Source organism: Drosophila miranda, assembly GCF_003369915.1.
Source record: "Drosophila miranda strain MSH22 chromosome Y unlocalized genomic scaffold, D.miranda_PacBio2.1 Contig_Y2_pilon, whole genome shotgun sequence".
NCBI lineage: Eukaryota > Metazoa > Arthropoda > Insecta > Diptera > Drosophilidae > Drosophila > Drosophila miranda.
The window spans coordinates 6,805,071-6,821,106 of NW_022881614.1; the positions used below are offsets into that span (position 1 = coordinate 6,805,071).

Sequence of the window (16,036 nt, forward strand, 5' to 3'; positions counted from 1 at the left end):
GTCTGACCCTCAGAAATACCGCAAATACCACATAGTTTAGGTGGCGTTGGCTTTTGAATCTTGATATTTAATTTAAATGTTACCACTAACCATACTTTGTACTTTAGATGATACAGATGCGCCCCACTAAAAGTACTTAGAGTATCCCATTAGATTATGCAAAGAAAAGATATTCAATTTTATTGAACAGCATGTTATAGTTTATATGTCTATTAAAGATTACGATCGGTTTGGTTAAAATAATTTATTGTTTTCGGAATTGGTTTCAAAGTCAAAGTTATTTGACGATTACTTGATTTGATTGGAAAAAAGATAATAAAAAAAGTTTATGCTTTAATTGTTTGTTTCTCTCATCTGTTGATCAGATTTCAAATCAGACGTCATTTCATGGAGTTGTCTAACAGCTTTCTACACAGATCCGCTTTTAAACTCCAACTACAATCTTCTGGTTTCTCGTTACTATTAATTCTGCCTCCTCCTGACTCGTGTTTAGTTTTGAAATAGTTGGTTTGAATTTTGGCAAAATGGCACTAAATCTTCAAGATGTTTCCGAAATTCTCTTCTCTTACGTTCGTTCAACGGATGCGGTTACAGCAGAGGTTGGGATATGGGTCTCCGTCCGGGAGTGTTGCCCTGTTTCTGCTGTTGTCCCCCACCTGGGAGGCGCTGGCAACAGGATTAAGTACAGCATACATATGCAGATATTTAATACATTTTAGTGGGTATGGTATGGAATTGTTATTTATCGTATTATTTACTCTTTCTCATTTTTGGATTGAAGTATTTCTCAGTTTTTGCTTTCCTTTCATTTTCGCTAATACTTTTTCTCCTGACGCTGGCGGTAGGATCCGACAACGGGTTCTGTGCCTTCGTGTGCGTGCGTGTGTGTGTGTGTGTGTGTGTGTGTTCAATCGTCCATCGGTATCGGTGTGACCATTGTTGTTTGATGCAATTTCCACTTGTTCAACTATCAATAATCTTATAAATTAGAAAAACAGCGCAACTCGACTGCGATCTCCGCGAAGTCCTGCCCGGAACTGCGATGACGATGAAGCGAAGGACTTAGACCTGATTGATGGGCGCGTACCGGTGCACCTTTGGTTGCTTCGGCTCCTTGCTGGCCGGCTTCACAATATCCTCGCTGAGATTCTGGTAAACGAAGGAATTCTTCGAGGCTAGCAGAGCCATGCGGTAGCGCTCGCCGCGCTTACGCAGAACCATAATGACGACCTTGGTAATGGCCAACAGAATGAGGACCACACACGAGATCACGAGGATCATTGGAATCAAGAAGTTGTACCCGCCATTGTAGATGTGGCCGCGCTCAATGAAGATCTCGTCCTCATCTGAGTTGTCCAAGCCGAATTTCTCTAGAATGGATAAAAAACGCACAAGTTAAGTCAGCCGCAAGCCCTCTTTGTGAAAGTTGAACTCACCCAGCAGGAATCTGTCACGTGTCTCCTTGGACATGTCGATCTCCTCCACCTTGAGGCCATGGTTCTTCAGCTTGGGCTTCACCTCTTTCTCCAAATACTTGTCAAAGTCATTCTCGGTCTTAGTCTTGGTCTTGATCTTATCCTTGGCATCCTCGAAGCGCTCATCATTATCGTCGTCGTCGTCATCATCATCGTCGTCATCCTCTTCGCTGTCATAGTCAACCTCAGCATCATCCTCCTTGTCCTCGCCACCGTTGTTCATATCCTCCTCAGCAGTGTCCTCCTCCTTGGCGTTGGCCGAACCCTTCATGATCTTCTGCATGCTGATCAACTTGCTTTTGTCCAGCACACTCTTATCCAAGACACTGAGCAGCTTCTGCTCGTCCTCATCCAGCTTCTTCTCGCTCTCCTTCAGACGCTTCTCCAGCTTCTGCTCCGCCCTATCGGCCTTGGCCATGGCCCCTTCCTCGTGCTTGCACACCTCGTGGGCCAGTTGAGCCCAGCCTGCCTGGGCCTGCGTCTCCAGTTCGAGGATGGTGGCGTCATCCTCCAGATTGGCCAGCACCGGCATCTTCTTGGGCGTCATCTGCATCTGCAGGGTAACGTAGCTGATGAAGTCTTGGAACTCGGCGTTGCACTTGAGCGGATTGCCGTTGATGTCCAGGGAGCGCAGGTTCTTGAAACTTTTCATGTCGGCCGAGGAGATCTTCTTGATCAAGTTTCCGGAGGCGTTGAAGCTGCGCAAGCTCTCGAAAATCTTGTAGCTAACGCCCAGCTGCCTGTCCGAGAGGAGCGCGGTCAGCTCACAGTCATTCACCTCCAGAGACCGCAGCTGGTGCAGGGGCATGAACAGGCGCACGGACAGCCGACTGATGGGATTTCCCGCCAGGTTTAGCTTGGTCAGCTCCTTGTTCTCCATGAAGGTGAGGTCGTCCAGCTTTGCAATCAGATTGTTGCTCAGATCCAAGTCAATCAGCTTGTTCAGCGTGGTGAAGATCTCACGCGGCAGATGGTTGATGTTGTTCCACGCCAGCTTTAGGGTGGTCAGGTGGGGCATTGTCGAGAAGGTCTTGTGTCCCAGGGGGCCTATGGCGCAGTTGGAGATGTCCAGGTAGTAGACGGTGAATTCTCCGTTGTAGCTGAGGAAGCCATCGGTGGGCAGCTGGCTGAGGCGCGGATTGTCGTTAAGCCGGATCACATCCAACTCGGAGTTCTTGAAGAAGAGCATTCTGGATATCTGGTCCAGTTCGTTAATGGACAAATCAATGTGGCGCAGACTCTTCAGAGTGAGGAACGAGTCCGGCTGGATCTTGGTGATGCCGTTGCCCTTCAGGTTCAGGTTGGTCAGTCCGGGCATCTTGTCGAACATGCTGTGGTGGACCTGGACAATCGAGTTGAAGCTCAGATCCAGCTGCTGCAGCTCCTTCATGCCGAAGTGTAGGTCGCCCGTAAAGGCGTTATACTTGAGGTGGAGTATGGAGAGTGTTGTTCCGTTGAAGATGCCTCGGGGCAGCTCACTCAGCGAGTTGTACGACAGGTCCAGCTCCTCTAGCGTCTCCACGGGCTCGAACACCTTCTCGGGTATCTTCTTGAGGTTGTTCTGGGCCAGATTGATGAACACGATGTTGGACAGCTTCGAGAAGGCCCTGGGGTTCAGCTCCACAAGGTTGTTGCGCGACAAGTCCAGCTCCTCAATGCTAGAAGACTGAAACGGAGGATATCATTTCAGATAAAAGATCAATAAAAGCTCTCTCATAAAACCTACCTTGAGGAGGTAGTGGAGGCTGGACATGACGCTGAGGTCATTGCCGGAGATGGTAAGCATGCGCATCTTCTTGTTCTGGGCAAAGGTGTCCGGATTGATGATGGCCAGGCCCACATCCGTCATATTGACCGCGTACAGCTCCTCCAGGCCGTGGAATGCCTCCGGGTGCATGTACTCAATTGTGCAGTTGGCAATCTTAATGGAGGCAACGAACTTCAGGCCCAGACCCTGGAAGAACTTGGGGCCCAGCAGAATCGGGTACTTGGGGCCCACATTGGTCACCACCAGGTCGGTGATGTCCGAGCCGAACTTCTGGGTTCCGGGATCCAGTCTGAAAAGCGCGATTCTAATCATCTGGATTCCCTAAAGGGGATGGACCGGACTAACCTGCTGCAGGTGGCCACCAGGTAGCTGTTGACGTTGCGGGAACAGACGCAGTATCTGGGGCAGGGAACATTCTCACTGAACACAACCTGCTCATCGTCGGCCAGATCATCCGCTTCCCCTTGGGGCACATCGTCATCTTCGTCATCGTCATCATCGTCATCGTCGTCCCCGTCGTAGTCCTCGTAGTTGGAGTCGTTTTCGGTGTCAATGGTGTTCTCCTTGGTCTCCGACACAGCGCCCTTCACCTGCATGATGAACTTCGTTATACATACATAGAACTTGGATCCAAAAGATTCCACTTACCTTTGACTTGGTGGAGGCGTTTTCCACGATGGGCAGCAGCTTGGGCTGGCGGGTGGTGGTGGTTCGGCTCTTCTTGGGACTTGCGCTGGTCGAGGTCTCCTTTTCCTCATCAAAGTATGTGTAGTCGTCCTCATCGTAGCCATAGTTGTCGTCATACTCCTCGTTCTCATCGCTGCTGGTGGCATTCTTGCCACTTTTGCTGGCGGTCAGCATGCTGATGACAGTGGAAGTGGCCTTCTGTGCCTTGGGCAGCATCTTGTTAAAGCGCGGATCCTCGGCTAGGGCCAGGTTGTGCTTGGATGCCTCCAGCAGATCCTTGAGCGTCTCCTCGCTGATGGGCTGCTGGGTGGTCGAGGCCACAGTCTTCTTGATGGCACTCTTCGTGGTCGTGTCCACCGGCAGCTCCTTCCCCTTGGGCGTGGAGATCTTCAGGCTGTTCTTGTCCGCAATATCCTCGCTGGCACTCAGCTCGTTGTCCATTATGTCATCGTTAATCAAGTGGATGGTCGGTTTCAGGGTGCTCGAGTGGCTGGCCCGTAGCGCCCCAAGGCACACGACCAACAACAGCACCAGTCTCGCCTGTCGACCCATTCTAAGATTAGCGAATGAGCAAACTGAAATGGACCAAGAGGAGTTTGTACAGTGACTACGCGACGATAGGTGTTTGCTTCGCTTTGCTTCCTAGAAAACTCTACTGACTCGACGACTCACAGCCTTTAATGGGAAGTACGTTGGAGCCTCCTACTCCACTATCTTATCGGTAATTGTTGAATGCAGATAAGCAGATAAACATTTATTGAATCAACAACGAGAGCTGGAGGTGGAAGCACTCACTACGCACCTGCCTCGAATACAACGCATTATATCACTAGTTTCCAACAAAATGCCCTACATCATCATCAGGGATTTACTTCATCACTTGGCTGAATGTTGACGCGATGGATTAGCACTCACCCGACTCGATGGAGTTGACATCATTCGCGGGCGCAATGGAAATGCTAATTTTATCCACAAGCGAAAACCTAGGAGGAGAGTTTCCAAATGTTTGCTTATCGTTTAACGGCAATTGGTTCGTCGCTCCCTGTATTTTAAAACTTGTTACTAAGAATCGGGGATCCGTAAAGTATGTACTTCCCACCCATTCAACCATCCAACCATCTACCTTTAAAGTATGAGTAATTCGCATTGAAAATCTGTAGGTTCCCACTGCAACTGCAGATCTGATACTCGGATAAAAGCGGCATCTCAGTCGGAGTCCCAGTTTCTGTTTGTCGTCAGCAGAGATCATTTTGTATATTTATTTGTTGAGTCTCGTTTCTTGTTTGCCCTTTGATTATAGCCGAATGCCTTGCGTACTCTTCCAAACTGATTGAGTAATCAGAATCGGGCAAGCGAGTTGACGCTTTTGAATGCCAATCATTAGCACAGGGGATCTCCAGCTCCTCTCCACCCCACCTGAGAGCAATTTAGAACTCGTTTTCCAGATATCTTGTTCCCAATAATCCAGAACCGGCCGATCAAGCGACACATGAACTCTCTTAGTCTTATGCAATATTGAATTAAATTCCAATGCGATTTTCTCCATGAAGTGCTTCGATTCGGTGTGGATTCCGTCTTGGCTTGGAGCCGTTCTGGAACTCGCCTCTGTTTGCCATCGTTTTCATGGCAAAGCAATTAAGCTTTAGGTTTAATTGTTGTGGCCAAGAACGAGAGGATAGGGAAGCGACGATACGAGCCAGAATAGGGAATTGTAGGGAAATGCGCATTAAGCGAACTTGGCAGCACATCGGCAGCGACAGCGACAACAAGAACGAGAACACAGTTATCTAGTCAATGTATGACAATACGTACATATATGAGTGGATATACATTTGTACATACATATATACGTATGTACTAGATATATCTAAATATGTACAAAAGTACACTGGAAAAATGCCTCCGAATGTAGTTCAAAGAATTCCAGAAGAGCTGGAAATAATCAATACCCTTCGCTATAGTCTATTCAGGATAAAAGAGGGTTCTCGAGTTGTTCTCGATCTTTTCTCAGTGCATTTGTAAGAGCATTTAATTAGATATACAAACGCAGACCCAGACAGAAAATGCTTAGGCAGCTCTTGCCCTGGCTTATACCAGGGATCGGGGCTCTGTCTGCCTGCCGCACAGAAATTTGTGTGTGGGTGTCAAGTTGAGTGTTTGTGCAACGATCTCTCCTCGCTGTGGGTGCCTGCCTCTCTGCCCCACGCCAGCACCCAGGGGAAACTGCAGCAGAGGCCCAGACCCGCATTAAACGTGTTTAGGTCTTTTGGCTAACATTTCATCGAGTCACGAAAGATTTTCTGAGGCAGACAAAGTTTTTGGCCCGGTTCGGGCCAAGGCGCCGCCGACACTCCACTCCACTCCGAACATAATTAATTCCATTTCTGTCATTGCAACGACATGTATATGTGTAAACGCCGATATCCATACACATGCACGCTGTACGGCTATATGGCTATATGGCTGTGTGGATACATGGCTTTAGTAGCTGCGTGTGTGGAGCGGAGCCGATGTTGTTCAAGTTTAGAGAGTAAAAACCGGTAACTGGCACTGGCACTGGCACTGGCCATACTTGTACGTGTATGCAAATCAGCCTCAGAGTCGGAAACCCGTGAGTCAACCAATTCATCATATGGCAGCTATCTGTAGAGATTAGCTCTAGTTGGGAAATATGTCTATCTATACTCGTGGTACGTCTATTACCGCTCCCTTAGCCCCCACATATCACTCCCCCAAACAATGAAATTAAATGGATACGAGTGGCTTTTGATGTAGTGCATCTAATTAAAGCAATCTTTCTGTCTCTGTCTCTGTCTGAGCGAACAATCAATTAATATAAAATCAATGGGAAATGCTTTCCTGAAACCGCTTTCTAGAACACTTTGACATTCGATCGAGATACATTTTGTACACTATACTGGCTGCTACAGTTTACGGCCTTTGTAACCAGACACGGAAACAGAACGTTTTGTCCAAGGGTTATGTTATCCATACACAAATATACTTCCATAAAGTATCGCATATCCAACTGATTCGAAGTCGTGATACCAGCAGCGTTTAAACTGAAAACACCAACATTTTTCTATTTCATTAATGAAAATTTATTATAGTTTTTAGTTGATTTTTCTGGCTTGTTTTCATTTGAATTTTTATCAACTGGTTGTGGCATCTGGTCGGGTTTGTCAACAGATTTGAATGATGGTCTCCCTCCCGTGGGGTCTCGTGTTACACAAAAATGTCATGTGGGGCCGCATAGCAGCTGGGGACTGGACCTGTGGACGGAATTGTGGACGGGCGCAGTCGGTTGGAAATTGGAAACTGGGTGTGACCCTTGGCCACAAAAATATTATGAATTGTTTTCTTCCCCAGAGAGAAAGAGAGAGGGAAAGATATTCGCTTGGAATGTCTCGGAAAGCAGCGGGATCAGGAAGGTCAGCTAATGAACCCCTGAAAACGGTATCGAACTCAGGTAGTTTCGCCTTGACTCCGGCTTAAGATCACCCGACAAAAATTCTCTTTGGCATTACCCAGAAATACCCGAAATCACTCTCCGCAAACATGTGTATGCGTGGGTGGATAATGATTGAGATGGCTGCGTAAAAATAGCATTCCATCGTTAACAAGAAGTAAAACGAGAGGAAGAGACAGACATCCGAGTAGGTAGGGGATCATCCCAGCTTGTGTAACGTCCAGAAGGAATCGTTTCCGACCCCATAAAGTATATATATTCTTGATTAGCATCAATAGCCGAGTCGATTGAGCCCTGTCTGTCTGTCCGTCCCCTTCAGCGCCTAGTGCTCAAAGACTATAAGAGCTAGAGCAACGATGTTTTGGATCCAGACTTCTGTGATATGTCACTGCTACAAAAATATTTCAAAACTTCGCCCCGCCCACTTCCGCCCCCACAAAGGACGAAAATCTGTGGCATCCACAATTTTAAAGATATGAGAAAACCAAAAACGTAGAATTGTAGAGAATGACCATATCTTTAAGACTGCGGAATCTGAATTGGATCGTATTATTATTATAGCCAGCATCAAGAAAACAATTTCATTTTTTCTCGCCCTGTCTCTCTCTCTAACACACACGTAGCATAGGCGGCTTTGCTTAAAGTAAAACATTAGCGCCTAGATTTCAGAGATTTCAAAAGCTAGAGCAACCAAATTTGGTATCCACACTCCTAATATATCGGACCGAGACGAGTTTGTTTCAAAATTTCGCCACACCCCCTACCGCCCCAGCAAAGGACGAAAATCTGGGGATATTCAAAAATCTCAGAGACTATTAAGGCTAGAGTAACCAAATTTGATATCCGCACTCCTGTTAGATCTTACTATAAAACGTGTATCTCAAAATTTCGCCACACCCCCTTCCGCCCACACAAAGGACGAAAATCTGTTGCATCCACAATATTGCACATTCGAGAAAACTAAAAACGCAGAATCATAGATAATGACCATATCTATCAGATTGCTGAATCAGATCATTTTTATAGCCAATAGGAGCAAATCAATTTGCAGTGGCTACGCAGCGCCCGACGTCACGCTCAGACTGATTTTCTGTCTCTCTCGCACGCACTCTTTGTCGTGTCGTTTAATATTAGCGGCGTCTGCCGGAGGAGAGCCATACTGACTTAGTATCGGGTATAACTGTAGAGTTTCGGTGTCCGTAGCAACTCACAACGTTCCCCCTCGTTTATTTTTCAGAAACAGATTCATCTGTTGTTCCTTTTAAGGATATCCATTCATGGGAAGACGAAGACCGGCACGAAGCGGAAACAACTTAACCGATGCCTTGATTAGGGTGGAAACACAAGCAAACCAAATCGAGCTGCAAGTATCTGTGGATCACGACTCAATCACATTTGTTGACCGATTCGTTAGCATCACGAGTTGTTGAGTGAATGGATGGAGTTTTATGGTCATGATTTTTGCGTAAGGAGCAGCTTCTCCAACTCCCAAATGTGCATTCTGCCCCCCTTCACACAGGGGAATATAGATTCCAGTGTATACTGCCCATATCCTATACGAGTGATGCCATTCTGGCACATAATTTCTGCAACATTAATTTCTGCTAAGCAAGCAAGTACAATGGCAAAAATTGCCCAAGGCGGGCACATACAAAAATATACAGAAATATAAAAAATGCCGACATTTGACCACACACACAGAAAGCAAATACTGTAAGGAAGTTCTCAGGCCGAGGTACAGCTTCTCAGTCTGTCCAGGGCCCGGTCCTTCCCCACAGCAAAATTTATTGTGTGAGGACCTAAGGGGAGAGCCGCTCGTGGCGAAAGCGCGCCCGTGGGGTAGATCGTGGGACGGTCGGTCCTGGCCCGGCCACGAGGCGTGGGTGAAGCCGTGCTTGGGAGCTGCAGAGACGGGCGCTGGGGGTCATGTGTGGCGGGAGACGGGGTTTGGTTCGGGGATCGGAAAGGTGTGGGAGAGGGGAGCCCAGCCTAGCAGATGCCGCATGATCCACGACTCACATCTGCGTCGCCGGGTCCCCCGGGCGAGGGTGTAGGAGAGGGAACCCAGCTTTGCGAATGCCGCGTGAATCCACGACTCACATCCAGCATCGCCGGGTCCCCAGGGGAGAAAGGTATAGGAGAGGGAAAACCCAGCTTGGTTAATGCCGCATGAATCCACGACTCACATCCACTTCGCCGGGCCTCCCGGGAAAAGAGAAGAGATGGGGAGGGGCGTGAGTGACTCCTACGGGCGAATGTTCTGAGGCAGAGATTGGGTTGAGGTTGGTGTCTTTATTGTGGGGGGAATAAATGACAAAAATTTACAACATTTTCGGGAAAACTTCTGGTTCTGTGCTTACACCCTGCCTACTGCACCGATCTATCCCCCCCAGAGCTCACATACGTGAGGTGGCTCACCCTTGCTTTCCCTTCCTTGGGTCCGGCGGCCGGTCCTCGTCACGTCGGTGGCTTCCTTTGCACACCGCGGTCACAGCTGGGTTTTATTCACCGCGTCCGGCTTATTGCGAACACGGCGCGGTCACGGCTAGTTTTTAAATCTATTTTGGCTTCCGACGCACAACCGGTCTGGCTCAGCCCTCCGAGATCACTCTCGAGCTTGGCTCGCGCTGGACCGTGCCAGGCCTCTGCTTTACCTTTTGCAGCTTCTCCGCCGCTTCGTGGCTGCGCAGCTTTCGGCTGTCGGCCTCGGCTGCGTGGGCGATCGGCGGCTTCTCTGCCGCTTCGCTCTCTTGCATGCTGTTCCTTTGCCTTCGGCCGTTCTCTCTCTTGCTTTGGCTGCGTGGGCGTAAGAGCGACCGGCGAGCCTCTTCGTTTCCTTCTCTTCCATGTCGGCTCTCTTTGCTGCGTGGCCGTAGTAGGCGTCTCTCTTTCGTGTTGTCTCTTCGCTGCTAATAAGTAAAACGCCTCACTATTTAGAGGTTTTCTTAGTAGTGTTGGGTCGTTCATGAACGAACAAACAAAAATGAACTATTCATGGAAGTGAACGAACTGAATAAGTTCATCTTATTCGTTCTTTTTCGTTCATCGTTCTTTTTTGTTCATCGTTCTTTTCCGTTCGTTCTTTTTTGTTCATCGTTCTTTTTTTTCATTGTCCCTTTAGTTCGATCTCTTTTGTTCTTTGGCCTGTTTTGTTTATCGGTCTTTTTGTTCTTAGTTCAATTTTAAAGTCTCATATCTAGTTTTAATCTTATATGTAAATAATGCACGACAATTCATTGATGTTTTAACTTCTTAAATTTATTTTAATTCGTACTTAGTACTTGATATCGTTAGGACACAACCAACAGTTTCAATTAAGTATCTCGTTTTCCATTTTTCATGTTTTAGAAGTCGGGGCTGAAAAACAATAATCAATTTTTCTTATGTTGTCCATTATAATTTTAAAACCTATAAAATACACACCATTTTTAAGTATTTCACATATTATTATGTAAAAACATAAGGCTTTTAACCTTATTGGGCGTCAAAAGCGTTCGTCTTTTGCGGACTATTTCTCCTGCTGCAGAAAATAGGCGCTCACATGGCACCGACGTGGCCACCAAACAAAGACGTTTCAACGCATATTCGTATAGTCGTGGATATACATTTTTTCGCTGCGTCCACCAGATCAAAGGGTCCTGCTTTCTATTGATGTTCTCTTCTGCTAGGTATTTATCTACCTCTCTAATGGCAGCAGCCGTGTTACAGCTTGGCTTTGTTATTTGGTTATACTGCTTGTCATACTCGTCCCAAATGCCATTTTTGGTTGGCGACGTTTTGACGGTTTCGATTTGTGAAGACAGATCATCAGCAACATTATCAACCAATCCCGTTTGAGCGATCTTACATTGTAGAGCTGCGACTGTTTTTTCATAGCATTCATCGGACCTTAAACCCCGTTTTTAAATCTTGGGTCTAGTATGGTGCTCTCTGCATACAAAATATTATTTTCCAAATCCCCAAAACGTACGGTCAACTGCTCTTTGAGTTTTTCTACGACTGCCCGTAGAAAATCATCTTTTGGAATAGCTTTGGCTATGGATTGATGCAGCAATGTGGCCATTATAATAACCTTTGATAAGGTGACATTTTTCTCTGCTGAAATTTCAGTTGTTATTTCAGAAAATGGCTTCAGCACTAGCAATACACCATCAATAATTTCCCATTCTGCCTGGGTCAGTACTAGTTCAGGGCGTAAAAGGGAAATGACCACCATAACTCCATCTTTTAAAATAGACAAGCGCTGAAACATTTTGTATGTTGAGTTCCAACGTGTAGGCACATCTTGTGTCAGCTTAAGGTCGGAAAGATTTAATTGGCTATTAATTTCATTGAGCTTCTTGAATCCGGATGAGCTGCGATTGAAAAATTCTACAATTGGCTTTGCTTTGACCCTTACCCTGTCAATTGGTCCCAGTGCTTTCTGTACAATGATGTTCAAAGTGTGGGCAAAGCATGGAATATGGCGCCAATTTCCCAATTTTATCGCTGATACGATATTGGCAGCATTGTCTAATGCAATTGCAGTAATTTTATCTTCAATTTTCCAATCAGCTGCAACACTCTGAAGAAAAGAGCAAAGATTGAGGCTTGTGTGCCTCTCACCGAACGCTTCACAAGCTAGCATATGCGAAGATAGTTCCATATTCGTCTTGTCTATGAAGTGTGCGGTTACAGCTATGTAACTCTCATTGGTGAGCGATGTCCATCCATCAGTTGTGAGACAAACTGCTATATGCTATCTTCTCTTTCACATTGGCAATTAACTCACTGTGTATATTTGGAAGTAGCACATTAGACAGCGTTTTACGTGTGGGCAACTTATATCCAGGGCAATTTGAAACGTCCTCTATCAGCTTCTTAAAATCCGGCTCCTCCACGATCCGGAGAGCATGATGGCCTTTGGAAATCATTCGCACTAACTGTTTGTCTAATTGCTCACTTTTACGCGCTGTCGGTGGCTTCTGAACAAATGCAGTTATTTTTTGCTGCGATGTTGTGGCGGCAGAATAACTGGCTTCAGTACTTCCTTGTCGTTCAATTTCATCGAGAGAAGCTGGGTGTTTCAACTTCAAATGCCCTTTTAAATTGCTCTGTGAACCTCCGGCTATACTCAAATCCGACTTGCACTTTGCCTTTTTGTCATCTATGGCATCGAAGTGATTCCATAAAGCACTAAATTTACGTTTAAGCGACATTTCAAAACAGTTTAAATTTCTTTTCAACTTTCTTGCCAGAGTCCGCTACAACAAAATGTGAAAAGAGCTGCCATACCAACTCAAAAATAGCGAACAAAACGAAATGAGCAAAACAAAAAGACCTGCCATACCAGCTCAAACATAGCGAACATGAGGAACAAAAACGAACGAAAAGGAACGATGAACAAAAAAGAACGACAGATGAACAAAAAAGAACGATGAACAAAAAAGAACGAACGGAAAAGAACGATGAACAAAAAAGAACGATTAACGAAAAAGAACGAATAAGATGAACAAAAAGGAACGAACTAAAAGAACGACTTAGTTCACTGCATAAAAATAAACGAACGATGTTTACCCAACACTATTTCTTAGCCTATTTCTTATTTTAATTGGGGAAACTAAGGATTTATTGTTCGTTGTCTAAGTAATACTAATTATAATAGAAGTAATAAGAATCGGATAAAAAGTGATTGTTCGGGCCAGCCGCTGAAGAATAAGCGTAACTTTAACATTATTATTGTATGAGCAGAGAGAGCCGCCTATGTTGTAAAACGTTGACGTTCTGCAGAGCTGCTGCGCTCTCCCGCTAAAGGGGCTCTCTGCCGCCGCCACTTCGGCAACTACTTTGATCTGCTGCCACCACTTCGGCAATCACTTGATCTAACGCCGTCGTCTATAGTTTAGTTCTATGCTAACCCCTCTGCGCATTGGTTGCATATCGATCTCGCATAAGGTTTATCTGGCAATAGCAAGCAATCGGCTTCCGCTAAGCCACCAAGATTAAATACGAATTATAAGGTTTAACCCGAAATCTCTTTTCACACATAGGTGAAACACATAGGTGCCAAAAAAGCTTGGCATCTCAAACATTGGTGACCCCCGACGTGATATAAAACCATTGCTTAATCGCGTTCCGTTAAAACACTTATTATTTATACAATATTTTGTTGTTGGGTAGTTTAACTACCAACAAATACATTTGGGTGCACGTTGAAAAACAGTTTAAAGTGCAAATTCAGTGAGAGTGCGGCGGGAATATTTATAGACAAATTCCGGTACTTTAAGCGTCGAATCTCTCATTCTCTGCGCAGCTGCAGCCGCGGTTCTTGATTTTTCGTGTCTTGCATTCTCGCTATCGTGTCTATACATCGTCGCTTAAGCGGTATTTCATTTTCCGTTGTTGTGTCGAATTGCACAACGGTTAACATGAACAACGATCCGAATACAGGCGCGGGCGGAAATATTGTGGTGGCTGATTCCAGACTGAGTCTGTATAAGCGTAAAAGTCAGTCATTATATAATCGATTGCACAGGCTTGGCGAATCCTTCGCGGGGAATAAAATCGATAAGCTGACCGCCGCGGAAGTCGAGGTGCGCCTTGATATGTTGGCAGAAATTCGAGAGGAATTTAATAAGGCCAATAATGAGTTGGAGGCTCTCGATCAAAACGAGATTGGGAGTGAGCTGCGCGAAATCTTCGATACTCTTTTCATATCGTTGAAAGCTGAGTTGCTGGCTGCTGTTGAAGTAAGCCAGTCACACGCCGCTGCCCATTCTACGACTCTGCCAAGCCATTCCGGACATAGTACCATCATCATGGCTCACAAGCAGCGACTTCCTGAGCTGAAGGTGCCTAAATTTTCTGGTGGATACGTCGAGTTCTCGGATTTTATGGCAATGTTCAAATCGGTGATTGAAGCAGATGCGGATCTCAGTGACATCGAGAAATTCCAGCACCTGCGCTCTTGCCTCGCTGATGCGGCTTTGGATTCGGTTCGATCGTTAGAGATCTCCAGTGCCAATTATCGTGCGGCTCTGGATATACTTAATAAACACTTTAATAACAAAAGACTTGTTTTCCAGGCACACATCAAGAAGATTCTTGGGCTAAAGAGGGTAGACTCACCTTCTGCTAAAAGGCTTCGGGAGTTTTCGGATGCAGTCAATTTACACATGCGAGCGTTGCAGACATTGGGAACTGCTGAGGAGATTTCAGGATTCATGGTCATCAACATGCTGCTGCAGAAGTTGGATTCGAAGACGCAAACCAAATGGGAGGAGCACACATCGTCGGATGCTATACCTACCGCAGAGGAATTCTTCGAATTCTTGCAGCAACGCTGCCAGAAAATGGAGCGGTTGGAATATGCAACAGCGACACACGCTAGTAGCGATCAGGTGGGAAAAAACCATTCCTATACGCAGGTTAAGAAAACGTTTGTAGCTTCCAACTCTTCCGCCGACCCGTCTGTATGCGTCTTTTTCCACTCAGCGGGCCATGGAATATACTCGTGCAAGATATTCGGAAATCTCTCACCGTTGCTGCGCCACAAAGAAGTGAAGAATCTTTCCCTATGCTTCAATTGCCTAAAGCCGGGGCACCGGACCCGCGCATGCAATAGTGGAAAATGTCGAGTATGCGGCGGTAGGCATCATAGTTTGTTGCACTTCGATAGTATACAGCCCATAACACAAGGCTGCCCAGGTATTACTCCTCCCGATCTGGCCGTTCAACCGGACACTCTTTCCGTTGCTCAAAATTCTGCTAGCAGCTCGTCTTTACCTTCGTCTACCTCTCTTGCTGCCCAAGGTCTTCACTCTCTCGTAAAGAATCGGTCTGGCATTTTAGTTCCTTGTCGTGCCATCTTAGATTCAGGATCGCAGCTGCATCTCGTCACATCCAGGTTCGCCCAGCAGCTTCAGCTTAGGAGAACTCAATCGTCTGCACTTGTGTCTGGGCTAGGCGATACCAGCGTTTCTACTGAGGGATCCACCATAAGCATTTGTATGCATTCTCGCACCTCTGCTTACACAACTACACTTACTGCTCTCATCGCCCCCACGATTACCGATTCTCAACCAAGTATGACAGTAAATGTATCCGATTGGCGTATTCCATCTAACATTCAGCTCGCTGATCCTGCATTTTTCAATCCTCAACGGGTTGATCTTCTCATTGGTGCGAGCGTTTTTTATGATCTCCTCTGCGTAGGGCAAATCAAACTCACCGATGGACTGCCTCTTCTGCAGAAGACCCGGCTTGGGTGGATCGTATCTGGCGGTGGACAGAAGGTACCAAGCTCGGCGTTTTTGGCTACGCACAATTGTCCAGATTCGATAGCTGAGATGGAGGCAAGGTTGGATAAAACTCTTCGTATGTTTTGGGAAGTCGAGAATTGTGTGGAGGCTGGGTTGAATACCAAAGAAGAAGACAACCTTTCACGGTTGCCATCCGGGGAGTATGCAGTTCGTCTGCCGCTAAATAACAATACTGATCGTTTAGGAGAATCTTATGCTCAGGCTTATCGACGGTTGATCAGTCTGGAGCGAAAACTGGAGCGTAATCCTACACTCAAAGTTGGTATTCCGCCTTTATGAGGGAGTACATTGATTTGCATCATATGCACCAAGTCAACCCTGATTCCCGTAGTCTCTG

The 16,036-nt window shown here is 46.2% G+C and overlaps 1 protein-coding gene across 5 annotated transcripts in view; it reads right to left on the reverse strand.

Moving 5' to 3' along the window:
* Positions 1–229: 229 nt before the first annotated feature.
* LOC117192446 overlaps positions 230–16,036 on the reverse strand; it is a 33,621-nt gene continuing 17,814 nt past the window's right edge. For 3 of the 5 annotated variants that reach the window (XM_033397131.1, XM_033397132.1, XM_033397130.1), the window contains 5 exons: positions 3,892–4,505; positions 3,589–3,833; positions 3,202–3,532; positions 1,437–3,141; positions 230–1,370 (listed from right to left, as the gene is read on the reverse strand). In XM_033397131.1, coding sequence (XP_033253022.1) covers positions 1,063–1,370; positions 1,437–3,141; positions 3,202–3,532; positions 3,589–3,833; positions 3,892–4,482 — 3,180 coding nt within the window. In that variant the 5' untranslated portion in view covers positions 4,483–4,505 and the 3' untranslated portion in view covers positions 230–1,062. Of the gene's footprint in view, positions 1,371–1,436; positions 3,142–3,201; positions 3,533–3,588; positions 3,834–3,891; positions 4,506–5,053; positions 5,151–9,817; positions 9,963–16,036 lie in introns of those variants that run through there. The other 2 variants (XM_033397133.1, XM_033397129.1) reach the window with 2 other exon arrangements.